At 50.2% G+C, this 20,455-nt stretch overlaps 4 protein-coding genes across 4 annotated transcripts; all 4 read left to right on the plus strand.

The window, feature by feature from the left end:
- The first annotated feature begins 3,883 nt into the window (after positions 1–3,883).
- LOC137283856 (uncharacterized) lies at positions 3,884–5,434 on the plus strand. Its single transcript, XM_067815536.1, has one exon. The coding sequence runs from the start codon at positions 3,884–3,886 to the stop codon at positions 5,432–5,434; it is 1,551 nt and encodes a 516-aa protein (XP_067671637.1).
- A 1,408-nt stretch (positions 5,435–6,842) lies between these two features.
- On the plus strand, positions 6,843–7,898 carry LOC137283857 (uncharacterized protein DDB_G0290587-like). Its single transcript, XM_067815537.1, has one exon. It carries the CDS (start codon positions 6,843–6,845, stop codon positions 7,896–7,898), a length of 1,056 nt encoding a protein of 351 aa, XP_067671638.1.
- A 6,900-nt stretch (positions 7,899–14,798) lies between these two features.
- LOC137283858 (uncharacterized protein F54H12.2-like) lies at positions 14,799–15,329 on the plus strand. Its single transcript, XM_067815538.1, has one exon. It carries the CDS (start codon positions 14,799–14,801, stop codon positions 15,327–15,329), a length of 531 nt encoding a protein of 176 aa, XP_067671639.1.
- A 59-nt stretch (positions 15,330–15,388) lies between these two features.
- On the plus strand, positions 15,389–16,108 carry LOC137283859 (uncharacterized protein F54H12.2-like). Its single transcript, XM_067815539.1, has one exon. The coding sequence runs from the start codon at positions 15,389–15,391 to the stop codon at positions 16,106–16,108; it is 720 nt and encodes a 239-aa protein (XP_067671640.1).
- The last annotated feature ends 4,347 nt before the right edge of the window (positions 16,109–20,455 follow it).

A 20,455-nucleotide genomic window follows, 5' to 3' on the forward strand; every position in this document is an offset into this window, starting at 1 on the left:
AAGATGGCGGCACTTCCGATCACGTGACCCGCATGGTGACGTCATTCGATTGTTCTCGGATGACGTCATGAGTTGGTGTGTACGGGGGTGTGGCGTCATGCGATTGTTCTAGGATGACGTCATGAGTTGGTGTGTACGGGGATGTGACGTGGTCGTTAGCAACGGGGGTGTTGCTAAGCAACGGTGGTTTGTGCGCGATTTCGCGTGATCTCGCGTGATCTCGCGAGAAGGAAGCGTGTTTCAAGATGGCGGCGGCGGCAGACGGACGGCACGGGACGGGACGAGGGAAGGGAAGGGAAGGGAAGGGAAGGGAAGGAGAGGGGGAGAGAGGGGGAGAGAGGGGGAGGAGGGAAGAGTGAGTGGAACGACGGCGATGGGATGGGATGGGATGCATCGTGTTTCAAGCAGTCTTTAGGGAGCATGTGGGTGGCCCTGAAAAGGGCCGTTGATATTGTTTGGGGGGGTTGGTTTATGACTGTGGTCCACTGCTGCTGTCGCTGGAGACGTCATCGTCCATGGGTTCAACAAACTCCAAGATGCGTTGGATGAGAGTGTACATGGTGTCCATGCGTTCTTGAACGAGGGTGATCTTGTCGTGGAGACGAGTCAGTAGGCGATTGTCTTCCTGTTTACTCACTTTCTTCGGCGGTTCACTCGACCGGTTGGTGGGAGCCGAACGTTTCGAGGTCTTGTTAGGACAGTTCATGCTCTTGTGCTCTTCATGGCCACAGTGACGGCAGGGATGTGGACAGTCGTAACTGCGATGACCTTCGTTTTTACCACAGTTGTAACACGTGTCGTTATCGTGCTTGTTGGTGCTACCGTTGTTGGTCTTCTTTGGGCATATGTAATGGCGATGTCCTTGAACACCACACTCGGTACAGGTCACCTTGGGGCAGTGCAGATAACTGTGGTCATCTGTTTCGCACAGGCGGCAACGAAAGGACACAGAGGAGGCGGCGACGGCGGGAGACGTCTGCATGCTTCAAACTTCAGTCAACAACTGATGAGGAAAAGCTGGAACACCTCGAGTTTATATATAGAGTCGATGACGTCACGCTGATGCGAACCACCAATCAGCATCACTGGCCTCGTGTGACGCGACGCCATAGGGATGTGTGACGTCATGGGTCTGCCCCTCGGAAACATATAAATCACTTCACCAACTCCTGGTGCACTCCACGAACTCCTAGTGCACTCCACGAACTCCTGGTGCACTCCACGAACTCCTGGTTGACTGACACTGACCGACAAAGACCAACACTGCCAGCACTGGCTCACACTGCTCAGCCTACGATGACGTCATAGGGTGACGTCATAAACCGTCTATATAAAGCCGGCTCCGCGTGGGTCTTGTCAGTTCTCATCATGCCGTCAACGACCACGAACAGCGATGAACTTGAAGCAGAAGACCTTGAAGAGGATCCTGAGCCCTACCAGTTGGAGCCGGCGTCCAAACTATTCACTAAAAAGTTCCGTACTGACAGTCATCGCTACAAGCTTAGGTTTAACCCAGCATGGCTGCAACGTCAACAACCTGAAGATTTACCCATCGTTCTCAGGGATCAATTTGATGCTGTCTTGCAAGATCTCAGAAACGAAGTGAATGGTCATGATGGGGATCGAGTGGGACTGACCCTAGAACACCCTGCTTTGGATACACCCATTCGAATCACGTTTCGACGTATGGAGAACCTCCAGGGGGAACACATCATGGCCAAAGTGGAAAACGTGCAACAGAGTAACCGTGACTTGAACATCGACGACACGATGGACATTTTCTTACTGCACGTAGATGATCCTGATCGTCTTGGCGAGGGACACGGACGTCTCAAACACATTGCTGGCTTGAACGTTTTCCTGGAAAAGAAACAATGCATTGTCCAAATCAAGAATGAAAACGATCCACTCTGTTTTGCTCGCGCCCTCGTCGTGGCCAGCCATCATGTCCACTAGCCGGATCCCGTGACGAAGGAATGGACCCGGCAATGGAAGCACCTCTGCGACCATCGTAGACCCGCTCAACTGAAAGCAGCCAAGGCCTTATTTCGACAACTGAAGATCCCCGAAGGACCGTGTACAGGGCATGCCACGTGGGACTTGTTCAGTCAACGTTTGGCTCCTTATTATCAACTCAAAATTTACTCTCAGGATGTCATGAATCGGCTCCTGTACAAGAGGTGCCTCAACCGACCAAGATCCTGCACTTGTATCATCACCATCACCACTACGATGTCATCACCTCCATGGCCGCTTTTACAGGTTGTAGTTACTACTGCGACACCTGTGACCAAGGATACGATCACCCGCAAGATCATCGCTGCACCCGAACATTTTGCTGCCAGTGGTGTCTACATGCTGGGTACTGTGGTGACGTGGTCAACGAAGGACTCTCCTGCCTTCAATGTGGAGGATGGTTTCGAAACCCCACCTGTTTTCAGCGCCATCAAGCAGCTTCCCCCAAGCATCCCAGCACCTGCTCCACCATCCACACTTGTCATCACTGCTATGCCAAAGTCAACGTTCGGCACATCCAGGGGATGGCCAATCACAAGTGTGGCACGAATCGTAATTGCAAAATCTGCAAAGAGCCTTTGAAACCCAACCATCAGTGCTACATGACACCCATCGAACCACCCAAATGCAACGATGATGGTGAGAAAAGGAATGAAGAGAAAGAACGGCAACAGCGTGAGTTTATCTTTTACGATTTTGAATGCACCCAAGATCAAGGTACGCACGTTCCCAACTTGTGTGTGGTGCATCTGGGATGTGGCAAATGTATTTCCGAGGCCTCGAGCGAACTTTGCGAAAAGTGTCCCTGGTGTAAAGAAGGAGAAGGACCTAGCCGTGTCAAAGTGTTTCGAGGGGCGACCACCTTGAAGGACATGGGCGACTGGTTGCTCAGTCTGGCGGAAAAGAAAACCGTAAAGAAACGGAAGGCACCATCATCAAACTGTCCACCCTCGAAACGCACCAAACCATCCTCCCCAGTTGATGTGGAACAAGAAGAAGGCGATGACGAAGAACAAGAAGAAAACGTTGCCATTGACGATGACGAAGTGTTGGTCATGGCTCACAATTACCGTGGGTATGATGGACACTTACTCCAACAGTACTTCCACCGCCATCTCGTGAAAGCACCGCAGGTCACGATACGAGGGAATCACATCTTGCAGATGACTGTGGGGCGTCTCGTCTTTAAGGATTCCCTCAATTTCCTCACCATGGCTCTCAAACAGTTTCCAAAAGCGTTTGGATTGACGGAACTCAAGAAAGGATACTTTCCACACTTTTTCAACACCGACCATAACTAAGGCTATAACCAAGGTCCTTATCCTCCCGCCTCCACCTGACCTGGTATGATGCACGAGTGGCTGAAGGGGTCGCCTTTGATCTGGACGAAGAACTGTTGGCCTACTGTCAGAGTGATGTGGATATTTTGCGTCGAGGTTGTGCTGCCTTTCGTCACATCTTCATTCAGCAGAATGACGTGGACCCTTTCTACGAAGCAGTGACTCTCCCCATGGCTTGCATGCTCACTTTCAGAAAGCTGTTTTTGGAACCACGTACCATTGCCATCATACCTCCTCAAGGTTATCGTCCACAGCGTCGTTACTCTCTTCAGTGTCTGCACTGGTTGAACTGGATCATGCATCAACACCCTGGCCTCCACATTCAACATGCTCGTAATGGTGGGGAAGCTGGCTTTGATGGTGGTGATGGCAGTCGCTACACGGTGGACGGTTACGATGCCAACACACGTACCGTGTACGAATACCTGGGTTGTTTCTGGCATGGATGTACTCGATGTTACAAGACAGGCCGATGTGAAACCCATGCCACCCTGGGCACAACCCCTTGGGAACGATTCCATCACACCATGTACCGGCTCGGTGTGTTACGACAGCATCCTGACATCGACCAAGTAGTGACCCAGTGGGAATGTGATTTCTTGAAAGAACAGAAAGACAACGAGGATCTGAGAGCGTTCCTGACCACCCTGCAAGGACCTCATGCCTACCTGCCTGACCCATTGGATCCCAGAGAGGCTTTCTTTGGAGGACGCACCAACGCCACCAAACTCTACTATGAAGCGACGGAGGAGGAAGAGATCAAATATGTGGACGTGTGTTCTCTCTACCCTTACATCTGCAAGTATGGCACGTACCCCTTGGGACATCCCGAGATCAAGGATCATCCTCCCGTGTCAGACTTGTTTGACCTACATGGACTCATTCAGTGTCGGGTCTTGCCACCCACGGACCTCTACCATCCCGTGCTTCCTTACCGCGTCCATGGCAAGCTGCTGTTTCCTCTGTGTCGCACTTGTGCTGAAGAAGAGTTTGTTGGCTCCTGTCCCCACGGTGACGAAGATCGAGCATGGGTGGGCACCTACGTCAGCAAGGAGTTGCAGTATGCCGTTCAAGAGTGCGGCTATCAAGTCCTTGACATCTACGAGGCTTGGCATTTTGACAGACTTACCACCTACGACCCTGACACGCAAGAGGGAGGATTTTTTGCCAAGTATGTGAACAATTTCTTCCAGATCAAACAAGAGGCCTGTGGATACCCTGAAGGTTGTACAGACCCCGAGGAGTACATCAGGGAGATTCAGCAAAAAGAAGGAGTCACGTTGGATCGTGCTCACATTCGCAAAAACCCTGGACTACGTGCCCTCGCGAAAGCCTGCCTAAACAACCACTGGGGCAAGTTTGGTCAACGTATCGGGTTCGACAGGACAGAGTACATCAGTTCTCCACAAAGGTACTTTGCCCTCCTTCGGGATGAACGGTGCCAAGTAAAGGATGTCAACATTATCAACGAAGACCTCCTCTGTGTCACGTATGAACCTCGCCCAGAATTTCATGATCCACATCCTGCTCACAACGTGGTCATTGCAGCCTGGGTCACAGCCCAAGCCCGTCTCAAGCTCTACTCCTACCTGAAACCTTTGGATCGCCGCGTCCTGTACTTTGATACAGACAGTATCATTTACATTCATCGTCCCCTACAGTACAACCCTCCCCTGGGAGACACCTTGGGAGAACTCACCGACGAGCTGGGAGGGGGCAATAGCATTCAGATCTTTGCATCGGCAGGACCTAAGAGCTACACCTACAAGCTACGACATCCTCAACCCGACGGCAGTGTAGTAGCTGTCAGCAAAGTCCGAGGATTTACTCTGAATCACAGGGCAAGTCAATACGTTCACTTTGTCAGCATGAAGAATCTCATCTGTAAGAGGGATCGAGTCAGCATCACAGTCCCCTATCCACGTCGGATCATACGGACAGGACTCCGCCAGGACAACACCTTGCTGTCCAAGGACACCAGCAAAGTGTACCGCATGGTGTACACCAAGCGACGCGTGATTTACGATTCCGAAGGCATGCCCGTCGAAACACTACCTTATGGCTATAAGGGCGAGTGACTATGCCTGAGGACTCAACAAAGGGACTGTTGTGGTGGTTGCTGATCATGTCATGGACAAGAAAACTGATGATACTGTATACATGGTTTGTTTGTTTGTATGTTTATCAAGAGTCATTAAAAAAAAACATCATGTGATGTATGGATATTCATGTGTCGTGTCATTTGTCTTCAGGGTTAGACCTGGTGGAGTCCATGGTCACCCTTTTTTTTTTTTTTTTATGATGATCTTGTTAGGCACAGACCTGGTGGAGTCCATGGTCGCACACCCTCCTAACACCTCATTGGTCAAACCCTGTTGTCACGTGTCCTGACGTCACGTGTCCTGACGTCACGCGTCATAAAGACCTCCTCAACGCAACTCCTCATTCTGACTTTAGTCGTCAGAGAGAGAGCACACACACACTCACCTCTTGGTTTTCGGTATGTTTCGGCACCCCCAAGCCAAAAAACACAAAAGGATGCAGTCCGTTCACTGTGATAAGCTCAGGACCAATCGCCTCAGTCTCGTCGTAGCCATCAAAGATATCGAAGCTGTGGTCGACAAATTGGTGGAGTTTAAACTCCTTACCCTCTTCATGAAGGCTGACATCATGGAGGTACCACAAACCTCTTACAATCGGATCAGAGCTTTATTAGATGTTCTACCCCGGCGAGGACCCCAAGCTTACACCTTCTTTTGCAAAGCGTTGAAGGAATGTGACGAGACAGAAGCCATGAGAGTGTTGGGAGTAGAGACTCCCAGAGAGACTCCCACAGAGGCTCCACCCAGTGACAGACGACAACTGACTCTGCAGGATGTTTGGGATGATCGTAGAAGGCTGATCTTATGGAGGGACGGAGTCACGGAGTCACTTCTTAGAACTGGGCAGAGAAGCGATGCAGAAGCAGTCACAGTGACAGAGACGACCGAGTGATGTCATCCCAGGTCATGACGTCATCGCATGTGTGTGTATATATAAAGAAGAGTTTGTGTGTGAGACTTGTCATTCATCATCATGTTGTTCACGTTGCTGTTTGTGATCGCCACGTATCTGGAAGAGAGACACTTCTTAGAACAGATCAGACAAGCGGTGCAAGAGGCGGTGCAGAAGCAACAGGCTCGTGACGCCATGCGTGACGTCAATGCGTGACGTCATAGCACGTGCAGCTGATGTGGGCTATAAAAACTCGGGATCCATCGAGACGTCTTCAGTCGTACCAGTTCAGTCAGCATGGCAGCATCTCCACGTCAGCACAGTAAGTATGGTTTTCACTTACTTAACTCAACAAAGTACGCGACCGCACAGAGCATTTGTAGGCCCGAGGGCATCATGCTTGCACAATGCAACCGTCGAAACGTTGATGTTATTCTTTTTCCATTTCATGTTACAGGTACTAGAGATTGTTCACTGCTCCCTTCTTCCAACATGGACCACATCATGAGGGCTGAATACATCCAATCCCCTTCGAGGTACTTTGCTCTTCTCCAGGATGAACGTTATCATGTGAAGGACGTACTCATCATCCATGAGGACCTCATCTGTGTCACTTATACCGTTCGTAAGTCGGAATCCTCCAAAGAGACAAAAGTCAAGACACCCAAGGCCGTCCCTCCTAAATGGGTGGTGATACCACCACCAGGGACAACCCCTGCCGCCACAATGACGAGGAAGACACAGAAGGAGGAGGAGGTGGTGGTGGTGGTCAGCAAGAAGAAGAAGAAGAAAACACCCACCAAGAAGACCCTGGTTAATCCTATGGATACCCCTGCCACGGCTCCTCCAAAACAAAAGAAACAGAAGTTGGAGGAGAAGGTTTCCGTCAAGACATCCCCTAAGAAGGTGTCCAAGAGTATCTCTCACAAGGGTCCCTCTCCCAAGAGTGTCTCTCCCAAGAGTACTTGTCTCAAGAGTACCCCTCCCAAAGGTACCCTTCCCAAGGGTACCCCTCCCAAAGGTACCCCTACCACGAAGAAGACGAAGAAGAAGGAAGCCCCTACCACCACCCCCACCACCACCACCAAGACAGCAGACCCACAGAGTGTCAAGAAACAGATGACGTCTGATGTGCTGTGGAACAATGATCAGCAAACTGTTGATGTCAGCCCCGACAAGTTAACACCCCACGATGAGTTGCCTCCTGATCTACAAGACTTGTATGATCTACTACCGATGCTGTCACCAGAGATGCCACCGTCGACTGTCCCCATGACTGATGCAAAGCAGACAACAACAACAACAGTGTCAGGGGAGACTTCCGCCGACACGTCTGCTCATTCAGGCCTGATGACGACGGATCGCATGATGACATCCGTGATGGCTCCAGAGACGACTTCATCCGAGATGACTGCATCAGAGATGATGCCTCCCGAGGACTATCCAGACATTTCCATGTTTAACGATGAAAATCATTTTCATCCTGGACAAATGGACTTTCTACGTTGTTCGACTTGTAATCCCCACGACCATTTGAACTGGTGGTGATCTGTTGTTGTTGTTGTGGTTCACAAGTTGTTGGTGTTGTTCCAATAAAATTCAACGTGAATGGTTTGAATGTGTTGTATATATCTTCAAGGTTCATCGATCCTTGAGGTCATTTCTGGTGTCAGCTGCAGAGCGATAAGACGTATGTCAGGGACACTGTCAGGGACCATGTCAGGGGCCATGTCAGGGACACAGTCAGGGACACTGTTAAGGGGCGACGACCTGGTGGATGCCATGGTCACCCCACTCACGTTACGTCATCCTTTTACCATGTTGATTGCAGGCCCTACAGGGTCGGGTAAAACGTCGTTCGTCAAAACGTTGCTGGAACACGTGTTTCAACCAGGGATTCTCGATCTACCCCCTCAGGGGATCGTTTGGGTGTACAGTGAATGGCAACCCATGCACGAAGATTTGGAAGTGTTGACATCAAAGTTAAACCTTCCCCTGACCTTTGTGCAAACCATGAGCGAAGCCAACACGCAGTTACCTGCAGCAGGGTCTGTTGGGGCTGGGGGTGGGGGTGGGGGTGGGGGTGGGGGTGGGGGTGGTTTGCCTGCACCCCACTGGTTGATCATTGACGATTTGCTGGGCGATCATAGCAAAGAGGAAGAGGCAGACGTGTTGCGATGGTTTACCAAGAAAAGTTATCATCGCAACACGTCCGTGTTGTACCTGACGCAAAACCTCTTTGCCTCAACACCTCATCATCGCACCATTAATTTAAATGCTCACTATCTGGTGCTGTTTAAAAAGCCGAGAGATGCCTCTCAAATGGATCACTTGGCTCGACAAATCTTTCCAGGACAGACGGCTTTCCTTCGAGAAGCCTACGAGGATGCCACCTTGGCTCCTTATTCCTATCTGTTTCTGGACTTGAAACCCACCACGGCCAAAGAGCATCGTGTGCGTACCCATCTCTTTCGCAACCCCACCACCCTTTACGTTCCCAAGTGATAAATAGCGCTGACTGTCGACCTGACCCATCAGTTGAGTCTGACCTGCCATGGGAAACAGACGAAAACAGACCCAGCCCCGCAAACGTGCTGTTGTTGCCACAGGCTTGTTTAAACCCGCTCATAAAACCCTCCCCACCACCTTGGGACGTGATCCCACCGAACGTCATCGCTCGGGTGTACAACGGTTGTACGAAAGTCTCAGGACACCTCTTCCTCCTGCTTCCACCTCCTCCTCCTCTGCCAAACCCAGAAGACCTTCCTTAAAAGAGTTGTACCCCGCCACTCCCACCATGGCGGCAGCAGCAAACACGTTTGTCCCTGTCTATACGCATCGTGCTTCACCTGCCGTCACCTTGTCGCCTCCTTCTTCTTCTTTTGATGCCACCCCTTTGTTCTCGTCGTCGCCGTCTCCTACCATGATTCAACCCTTTCAACCCTTGACGTCTCCGGCCATGATTCAACGACCTCGTGCTCCTAGCTCCACCAAACCGACACGCTCCAAACCGACGACACGCAGAAGAGTCAAACCCATCCGCCTTGTGAAACGCTTGCCTTTGGCAGAGAGTGTGGCTATCAAAGGACGTCATCGGCTGTTGCAATGGTTTGCCATCGCCGTGAGAAATATGCGAGCAGGGCGTGTTCCTTTGAAAACGCAACACAAGACCTGGCTGTTGAGACACCAAGACGTGTTAACCAAGATTACTAATCCACGTTTGCCTGTGGATGAACGTCTGAATTACCTGATGAAACGCAGTGGCAGTGGAACGTTGGCAGGTGTGTTGACACGCATCTTGTTGAACTGCCAGTCCTACCTGCAGGAGGAACAACAGAAGCGACAACATCCAACGCGTCGCCAAAGGAAACCTCAAGGGAAACCTCAAAGGCAGCCTCAAAGACAGCCTCAAAGGAAACCTCAGGGGCGTCGTCACTCCAGGAAACAGACCAAGAAGGGCAACAACAAGAAAACAGACCCAGGGGCAGCCTTGACCCGCATGGTGTTACGAAGCCAGAAGAAAAAGAAGAAGAACAAGAAGACAACGGCATTACTCCCACTTCCACCACCAACGCTACCCTAAATAAATAGAGGTATCCCATCCTTATCCTCGTCAGTTCCATGGTAGCAGCAGCAGCAGCAGGAACATCATGTCTGCCCGTTTGAAACGTCACAAAGAAGCGCTCTGTCATGTGTGTAGTCCTACAGCAACACCAGCCATGCAACAGGCTATTTTGAAACATGCTCCGTCTGAACTGATTCAAGCCATCTGCGAATGTGTGGTGAATTTGTATGGAGGTAACATTCCCATGACAGCACAGCAACGCCATCGTTTACAAAAGCATGGACCCCTCATGCATACGTTGATGAAAAAGAAAGTGTCTGTGGCCAAGAAACGCAAACTGTTACAACAGAAAGGCAGGGGATTGGGTCTCTTGTCTGCCTTGGTCTCGGTGGTGGGTCCTTTGGTGTCTGGTCTGTTGGGGCGATGATCATAAATACAGGGATCCTCTCGGATTGGGGTTAGTTGTCTCTGCACCATGATGAAGCATGCACGGAAAATGGTGATGGTCCCCGAAGAGGTATGGCAAAGTCTGCAAGACGAAAAACGACAACGTCATTTGCTCAAGTCCAACCTGTTGGAACAGAAACGGTTACACACGCTTCACGATATGGATACCCTCGTTCGTGATGACACGATTCCCTTCAGGGACAGAGAGCAGCAGTATAACACCTTGTTGCAACAGATGTTGGCGTTTCAAGACAAAGCAGCAGCAGCTGCAGCAACAACAACAACAACAGCACGACGCACCAGCCACACGCAACCATGGAATGGAATCCCTGCCAACACCAGTCAGGAAGGAACAACACCCCTCGGGAAAGGAGGGACTCCCCCTCTCCTAGCTGCTCCCCGTAAGTACGGTTTTACTTACTGAGTCACACTCTGGCCTGTGTAGAGGTCGCCTAGAAGTCTTAGGTCTACAAGTCTCAAGACTAAGAGAGCTGTCATCCTAAGCATGGAGAGCGCGAAGCCGGTTACAGAGTCACTGACTCATGTTGGTTTTTTTATTCTTCTGTTTCAGAACACCCCTCCTCCTCCTCCTCCTCTGACCTCATTCTGAATGACGTGGTGCAAACGATTCCTAAAACGCTGCAAGCCAAGGCCAAACAGTTGATGGCACGGATACAAGCCCATCCTGACTTGGGTTGGAATGAAAACGGTCAATTCGTGGTGGAAGGGGAACCCATGCCTGGGACTCACATGGTGGATCTCATCAATGTTCTGGTGCGACAACGTACCAAAGCAGATCCTCCACGGGGTTGGAACGTACTGGCTCAGTATCTCGCTTCCAGCAACGTCCCTCATGAACTGATTGGCAAACCCTCTCCGTTGGTCCTGGATGATGAAAACAAAAGGATCAGCATCCACCACCCAGCAACCTGGCACACGACAGGCAACACCACCTGACACCCCTGTCAAACGTCCAGGAGGAGAAGCCTTGTTTTTAACACCACCTCAATCGAATCTTGCTGGCGTCAAGAAGAAGAAGAAGAAGACAGAGACTCCCTCTTCCCCTCTGAACCGAGTGCGTCAATGGATTGACTTTTAATCATAAAAGAGAGCAGAGGGTGACATCTACAACAGTGTTAGCATGAGACGTCCCAAGAGAAACAACAACAACAGCAGCAAGTCCTCCTCCTCCTCTTTGTCGCCTGCCTGGGCACGATGGCTTCACCATACTTATTACGATCCCAAACATCCAGCAGGCTATGGAGGGTGGCGTGGTTTGTGGCAAGCAGCAGTCAAACAGCAAGCCGTGGGATCCCAGAAGGGGAAATCCCAGAAGGGAAAACGACAGAAGGGGAAATCCCAGAAGGGGACACCCCCACTCACGCAACATCAGGTTCGACAGTGGTTGAAAACCCAGGACACGTACACCTTGCACAAACCTGCCCGACGATCCTTTTCCAGGGATCATTACCGTGTGAGCGGTGTGGACGAATTGTGGCAAGCCGATTTGAGCGACCTCCTCGCCTATCAGAAAGAGAACCAAGGTTACCGGTATCTGCTGTGTGTCATCGATGTCTTCTCCAAAATGGCTTGGGTGCAACCCATGAAGTCCAAGACCGGCACCACGTTGATCGAAGCCTTTCAACGAATCCTGAAACAAGCTGAAGGACGTGTGCCCTCCATGTTGCAGACAAAGGGACCGAATTTGTCAATAAACCTTTCCAAGCCTTCCTCAAGAAACAGGACATTCATTTCTACACCAGCCAAAACCCAGAAACCAAAGCCTCGGTGGTGGAACGTTTTCAAAGAACGTTGAAAAACCGTATGTGGCGTTATTTCACCCAACATGGAACACGTCACTACCTCAGGGCTTTACCCCAGCTTATGCATGCCTACAATCATCGCATTCATCGCACGATCGGACAGCGACCCGTGGATGTGCATCCCCACAACCCTTACGACGAAATTCGGGTGTTGGATCACATGGAGCGCCAGAAGCAACGGCAGAAGCAACGTCAGCAGAAGCAGAAGCACCATCAACACCAGCATTCTCTCTTGTTACCTGGGACCCGTGTTCGCTTGAACAAGACCAAAGGGACCTTTGACAAAGGGTATCTTCCCAACTGGACCAGCGAATTGTTCACCGTGGATCGCGTCGTGAAAGGGCGTGTGCCTCCTGTCTACCGAGTGAAAGATGATCATGGAGAAGTGCTCCAAGGCACCTTTTACCCCGAGGAACTACAACCCATTCAGAAAACGGATGACGTGTACAAAGTCGATCAGGTCTTGAAACGTCGACGGCGTCAAAAGAAGGACGAAGTGTTAGTGAGGTGGTCAGGTTACCCGGCCAGCTTCGATTCATGGATCCCTGCGGCTCATTTGGTCTTTTAAATAAGGGTGGCATCCCTCTGTCACCGTCATTTGGGTCATACTCCCTGCCCAATCATGCAGAGCGAACCCAGGCTCAGGTGCAAGGAGAACAACAACAAGGCTTCCTCCTCCTCCTCACGTTGGTGTTGTTTTGGCATGGACTTGCCACGCAGTGAAGTGGTGTTTTTCTCCCAAGTGTTGCTGATATATGGCGTGGTCGTCATGAGCATGGTTCAGTTGGCATTGGACCACGGTGAGAAACAGTTGTGGACAGCGTTGTTGGCCAGTTCGTTGGGATACTTGCTCCCACAACCCACGTTGGTATCATCGTCGCCGTCATCGTTGACTTCTTCTTCTTCTTCTGCTCCTGCTGCCGCTACCGCATCTTCGACTCCCTCCGTGTCCAGTCTGGTTCCCTAAGCGCAAGGATGGCCATGTCCTTGTTTTCCTCCAAGCGGGACTTTTACGTCACCTTACCCAGCGATGCGTCCATGGATGTTCATCCCGACAACAAGGTGAACCATTACGAAGTCAAACTCCCCTTTCCCATTCAAGTGAATCGTCAAGAGTGGGAAGTGGGCGTCAGTGAACTTCATTTTCCCATGACGTGGTACAACGTGTCGTACCCCTTCAACTGGTTTGTGCTTCGTGTGAACTTGGAACGCTTGACCAGGATTTACAGTTCAGGAGCACCGGATGCGACCGTGATCGAAGAGAACCCAGGCATCATACGAGCCGTCAGCGAAAAGGTGATCATTCCCGAAGGCGTGTATTCCGCTCGAGAACTGGTCCAGAGACTGAACATTCTGCTTCAGCGTGCCTGTGCACGATTGTTGGAAAAGCATACAGCTAATGTGTACCAGTCGGATGCCAGAGGTCGTTACACCGTCACCGTGAACTACCCCAAAGAAGAACTCCGATTTGAAATGCGCGGCCCAACGCACGTCAACTTTTATGCTCCCACACCGAAAGACATGTGCAGGGCCATCTCGGGTTCTTCCTGCAAAACAGTCACCCAACCAGACCACGATGCCATTAGGTCTGCCTACACCACTCAACTGGTGTTGCCTGTTTCCTTGGTACGCATGCTCGGATTCATGCAACTCCCCGTGGTCGACGAAGCAGAGGAAATAAGTCAAGTCTCCACTTACCCTGTCCAAGTGAGTGTGTTTGACCGTCCTCTTGTGGTGGGGGAACAGGAAGCCGACCATCTAGCTGGCTTTGATACGGTGTACGTCTACTCGGATGTGGTAGAAGATCAAATTGTTGGGGATACCATGGCTCCCTTACTGATGTATGTTCCCGTATCTCGTCGAATGATGGAAGACAGCGTCGTGATGAAAACTCCCCAGCATGTACGCTACATGGGATTGCGTCAGAGAACCACGGATGCCATTCAAATCTATTTAATGGATGACATAGGACGACCCGTGCCATTCCAGAGTGGGAAGACCATCGTGACACTCCATTTCCGTCCCCGTCGTCTGGGCACGTACTGACATGGTAGGACATCAGTGTATCCGACACCGGTGCAGCACCGGCTTGGGTGGCCTACAACAACAAGGACGAGGTTTAGCCGCGTACCGAGGTCGCATTCATCAACGCGGGAGAGGTCTCGGAAACATCTTGGGAAGCTTGGGCCGTTCAGCCCTCTCCATGCTGAAGACGGTGGGAAAATCGGCTCTCAAAACCGGTGTGAAGATGCTGCCAGGCTTAGTGCAAGATATTCGTTCTGGACGTCGTAGTGTACGGGACAGTTTGAAACATCATGGAAAACAGGCCTTACTGACCACCTTGCAGTCACAGTCATCACCGGCACACAAAAGAAAACGAAATCCGCCGTCTGGTCCCATAAAGAAGAAGAAGAAGAAGAAGAAGAAGAAGAAGAAGAAACAACAACAAAAACGCCAAGCTTTGTTTTGAGTCGTCATGGAACTTTGTGACATTGGACTTGACATAAAAAAGGATCATTCCCATGAACAAGGGTCAGTTCAACACCAGACACGAACCTGTCAAGACCTGTTGGGCAGACCTGTTGGGCAGACCTGTTGGGCAGACCTGTCAAGATGATGCGCCGGGATGCTTGTGAATGTGCCAAGTCACAGTTGGATCTCTTTTCGGTTCCCCCTGTGGTGACGTCAGTTCAAGAGGGTCAGTGGATTCGATACAGTCCTCTGGCACCCCCTTCGGTGGCGGGTCCCCTCCAGTTTAACATTGCCAACCCTGTGAATGCGTACATCGATTTGAATCAGTGTTACCTTCGCATCTGCCTCAAAATCAAGAATACCGATGGCACGGATGCCACTCATGATGGGGATGACCGACTCGTCATGTCCACGGTGAACAACATGATGCATTCCCTCTTTCGAGAAGTGCGTGTGCAAGTGGGACACAACCAGTTGGAAATCACCCCCTCCATGGGAACCTATCCCTACCGAGCCTATTTGGAAACGTTACTGAGTTATGGGAAGGCAGCCAAAGGGACGCATCTCCAGTGCCCAGGATGGTACACCGATGAAGCTGGAAAAATGGATGACTTCAATGCCGTCGTTCAGAATGTCAATGCAGGACTCGTCGCACGACGGCGGGTCAACTGACAGGGCGTCTCCACTGTGACCTGTTTCTCCAAGACCGGTACCTGGTGGATGGCGTCCCCATGAAACTAGAACTGATTCGGAGCCCGAGTGATTTCTACTTGATGAGTGCTGGAGATGTGGAATGTCGATTTGAACTGACCAAAGCCGAGTTTTACGTGCGCCAAGTCAACATCGATCCTGCCATACGGGAACAGCATGTGAAACACATGTCACCAGGAGTCACGGCCAAATATCCTTTGACCCGAGTCCAAGTCACGGCTCACGACATTCCAGGAGGAGGGCGCGATTTCCACAAAGATCAACTGGTGGGAGGACAACTGCCCAAACGCATGGTGTTGGGACTCGTGGACAACGATGCTTTTGCCGGTAGCAAGGAAAAGAACCCCTTCCATTTCAAACACAACAACGTGACCAGTCTCAAACTGAAACTCAATGGCCAGGAAGTGCATGGCACAGAAATCAAAAGTGACTTTCAGAACAACAGTGGTTCGCTCAAACAGTTGTACATGAACCTGTTTCGCAACACGGGACACCTGTGGCAAGAACATCCCTGCAACATCACCCTAGACGAGTTCAGGAACGGATTCACCCTGTGGGTGGTGGATTTGACGGCAGATCTGGGAGCAGACGAAGGTCAAAACTACCCACGACACACGGGCAAGTTGGGACTCGAACTCCAGTTTGCAGAACCCTTACCGCGTCCGGTCACCCTCGTCTGCTACGAGGAATACGAAAGCGTGTTGGAAGTTGATCGGTTCCGCAACGCTCTGATGGTCTAAGGATGGATGGACTGACGACCAAGGACTTGAACGCCTACGTCCAACAGGACCCCCTGGTGCGACCCCTTTACCAAGGGACTTTTGCCCGAGATCACTTTGCCATCACCGTGCTAAGTGAACGACACGGACCTTATCCTAAAGCTTACATCGTCAACACGGACCCCAGTCATCTCCCGGGACAACACTGGGTGTGCGTGTATCGTCCAGCACCGGGTGTCTTTGAGTACTTTGACAGTTATGGCGTCCCTACCCACTACTATGGACCAAGGTATTCTATAAGTGATCCCTACCAACTGCATCCAGACGTTCGGCATGTCATGGCCTACAGTGGATGGCTCGCACAGCGGTGGAATGTGAATTCACTTCAACCCTGGTTCAGTAGCTCTTGCGGAATGTACTGTTTGTTTGTCCTGGCTCATCGTGCCCGTGGATGGACTTTCGACGACGTGATGGAACAGTTTGATCCCTTCAACACCCTCGTCAATGAAGAACGTGTGAAACGCTGGTTTCAACTCACACGCCTACCAGACAACAACAACAACAACAACGACGTCCAGGATCCACAGCCCTGTCAAACATGTTGTTCTTATGGTTCTGATGTTATGATGTTCTCTTCATGTTCGAGTTCCTACCGTTTGTAAACAAAAGATCAGGGACGCCCCTAATCCTGACTCTTTTGTCACCATGGTTCTTGTTAGCGGGGGAAATAAAACGTTGAAAAAAACCAACACACATGCCTTGTTATGATTGTCATAGCATGAAAGCATTCTTTAGAGAAAGTTGGATGGCCCTGAAAAGGGCCGTTTTTTTTTTTCGTTGTGATGATCACAACGACCACAGGGGCGGCATCATGCACTGGCACGGGTGAATGGTTATCTTGGTTTTCACGGGGCACTTGGCCCCGTGAGTCAGCCGGCGATGATAAGTATCTTTCAACACCGTGCCGCAATACACGCATTGAAAAGTCCCGCTGTAGTCATCTGTGCCCTTGCAATACACGGGCAACCCTCCCTGGCATTGGCGACACCGCCAAGCTGGCAAGTGTCGCCATGATGGAAAAGCCGGTGGTGGTGGAGGGATGGGCGCTGGCGATGGTGGGGGTGTCTCCACGGAGATCAGTTCTAGATCCCAGTTTTCTTCCATGGTTGTCCGCTGTCGTCTTCCTCCTCATCTTATATAACAGAACTCAGCCAATCACAAGACAACACCTCACGACCATGACGTCACGACCTCACGCGCCATGATGATGTCACGATCTCACGTGCAAGCACGACGTCACGGCTGTGACGTCGTCGAGGCTATATAAACGTGGCCATTACTAGTCACCCTCACATATCGCCGACTCCTTGTGTGTGTGACAAAGATATGGATACACGTAAAGTGAAAATGGGTCGACCAACCCCTTACCGAAGAAACTGTGGACGAAAACAGTGTCTCCGGTGCAGCCCGAAGAAGGAAGAAGAAGAAAAAGAAGGGACAACACCCCTCATTCCTACCACCACCACCACCACCACCACCACCACCACACCCTCACCACCACTAGAACCGACCATCAAGATTGAAGACGGTGGCGACGACGTCGACGACGTCGACGACGGTACGACAGGAGCTGACACGACAGCGCGACCACCACCACCAACCACCGCGAGAACAGGCACTACAGCCAAGAAAACAAGTACAATGACGGCATTACAAGAATTAGCAGACCAATGGCGATTCATCATGTGCCCTACCTGTCTGAAAGCCCGTCCATCCGATCGATTCGATGTCGTCCCCACAGCCAAGTTTTACGTATGTCTCTATTGTGGTGGGGGTGTCCCCAAAGGAACGCAATCCCTCCACGATGACATTTGTCCCGGCAAATATGTTTTCCGAGGACTCCAACTCATCTGCCGATGCTGACTGTGAAGCATCCACATCTCACGGCCCTTTTCAGGGCCACCCACATGCTCCCTAAAGACTGCTTGAAACACGATGCATCCCATCCCATCCCATCGCCGTCGTTCCACTCACTCTTCCCTCCTCCCCCTCTCCCCCTCTCTCCTTCCCTTCCCTTCCCTTCCCTCGTCCCGTCCCGTGCCGTCCGTCTGTCGCCATCTTGAAACACGCTTCCTTCTCGCGAGATCACGCGAGATCGCGCACAAACCACCGTTGCTTAGCAACACCCCCGTTGCTAACGACCACGTCACACCTCGTACACACCAACTCATGACGTCATCCTAGAACAATCGAATGACGTCACACCCCGTACACACCAACTCATGACGTCATCCGAGAACAATCGAATGAGGTCACCATGGGGGTCACGTGACCGGAAGTGCCGCCATCTTGAAAACGACGCCAGAGAGACGTTGTACACTACTGACAAAGCAACAACATAATATTAGAAGTTATCTTAATACATTATGTTTCAATGTGATTGCACATTTTCCATAAATATGCCGCATTATTTATTTCTTATCTGGTACATCAAAACGAGTTTCGCACTCCCCGAGGATCATAACAATATTCACAAGCTTTAAATATGTTTTCCTTTATTTGAATAATGATCACAAATACAGTCCGATCTGGACACTGTCGGACAAGTCCATTTTGTGAGCAGGATGTTCGTTTGTGCTTGTTTTGCTATGTTTGTTGTAACGTAACATCCCATCAACATTGCGTCAGTCTGTAAATAATCGACCAGACACCCCATTAGTAACTTAGACCTACGCAATAAGGATGCGATGATATGTGTCAGCCAAGTCAGCGGGCCTGATCATCCGATCCCATTAGTCGCATCTTACGGGCAAGCATAAACTGCTGAAGAACAGTCCTAACCCTATCTTCACGGGTTCGGTTTAACTGATGCCGTTGTCCTGCCATTATCTTCATCAGTGTTGCCCTGCTACTTCCGTGGGTAACAACTCACCTCCCTCTCAATCATCCAAGTGCAAGTGTGCATTCGCCTCTGTAGGAACTACGTCGTGAAAAACGAAATGTTCCATCGTGAAATGAACCACGCCTCTGTGTCCATTTTTGCTTTGCTGTTTATGTGCTCTTGGCAGATATAATATATCTTAAATCTTATCACCCTCTGTGGCTTACGGAGTAACATATTTGATCGAAACGAACAAGAAAGAAGTAACGACTTAAAGCACTTAGATGCCAACAGCCATATCAGTTGTTTTATATATTGGCATCACAGCACGCTCTGTAAGTGTAAGTTGCAAGACGATTACACGACTGACGCTTTTATGTACGATATAAACTGACATTTAACGGATTGTTCCCGATGTCTGTTGCAACATGACATATGACTAAGGGTGAAATGAATTTGAAGAGATCTGTTTTGTCTTGCAATCTACTGGAAAAAGACCCATGTGTCTCCATTCCGACTGATCAGGAACACGATATAAGCGTTAAACGTACTTAATTCTACATCGCGTGACAAATCAGGACTTTTGCGGATGTCGCTGGACTTGAATCTCTAAACATAGCCAAGAATTCACTTCCACATGGCCCTCTACTAGCTGAGTCAACTAAAAGGCCTGCCTGAGATCAATAGCAGTCTCTTGTGTGAAGGTATTTTACTCCGTTTTAACGAATGTATGAGTGGAGTCACGATGCGTGAGTCCATAAAGGCCGTTCCATATTATTTATGTCCCAATTCTGATGATGGGGAGGGGGCTTGTTATGTTTCTTGTGACGGATAAGATCATGCTTCAATACTTGACTTCCCTCCACCAGATGAAAGAGTATACATTATACATGTACTCTGAAATGTTGTGTTCTTGATATAAAAGTGAAGCTGACATGTCCCTTATGTGGGTCACTTTTAAGTGTCACTCAAAGACCTGGCATTATGAATGGGTCATTTCTAATGCCATTTCATGTTTTCATTTGTAGGTCAACTAGGAGAGCAAGGGTAGGGGAGATGTACACCTTGTCATCAGTGCATCTTAAAAATCATTTTGTGCTCACATTAGCCAGAATTTACTAAATATCGTATTTATTCCGCGATCTATACATGATAACATTTGTCATCAATCCAGACTAATTCCCGTTCATTTCCTTTGTACGTTAGTTCAGGTGTACGAATGTGAGAGCATTCTAATGCGATGTGATGACACAAATAACGGCGGAGACGTTCTAGAAGTAAGGTGTAGAAGGCGTCATGATATGGGCCGGCATGTGTGACCACCCGTGTTTGACCACCACTTCATACCCATGCATTCAACAAGGGTGATGAAAGATCGATAAGTATAAAAATGTAATAGTAGGAACTAAAAACAAAACTCACCGGGACGGGTGCTTCTTCGAACGACGCCATGTTTTGCTGCGTGAGTTTCCGTTCCCGACCGACAA

This window comes from Haliotis asinina, chromosome 5, assembly GCF_037392515.1.
Source record: "Haliotis asinina isolate JCU_RB_2024 chromosome 5, JCU_Hal_asi_v2, whole genome shotgun sequence".
Taxonomy (NCBI): Eukaryota; Metazoa; Mollusca; class Gastropoda; order Lepetellida; family Haliotidae; genus Haliotis; species Haliotis asinina.

Bases quoted from the DNA above. Each gene is read 5' to 3' on its own strand.
- LOC137283857 (XM_067815537.1), top strand. From the start codon at position 6,843: ATGGACCACATCATGAGGGCTGAATACATCCAATCCCCTTCGAGGTAC.
- LOC137283858 (XM_067815538.1), top strand. From the start codon at position 14,799: ATGATGCGCCGGGATGCTTGTGAATGTGCCAAGTCACAGTTGGATCTC.
- LOC137283856 (XM_067815536.1), top strand. From the start codon at position 3,884: ATGTACCGGCTCGGTGTGTTACGACAGCATCCTGACATCGACCAAGTA.
- LOC137283859 (XM_067815539.1), top strand. From the start codon at position 15,389: ATGAAACTAGAACTGATTCGGAGCCCGAGTGATTTCTACTTGATGAGT.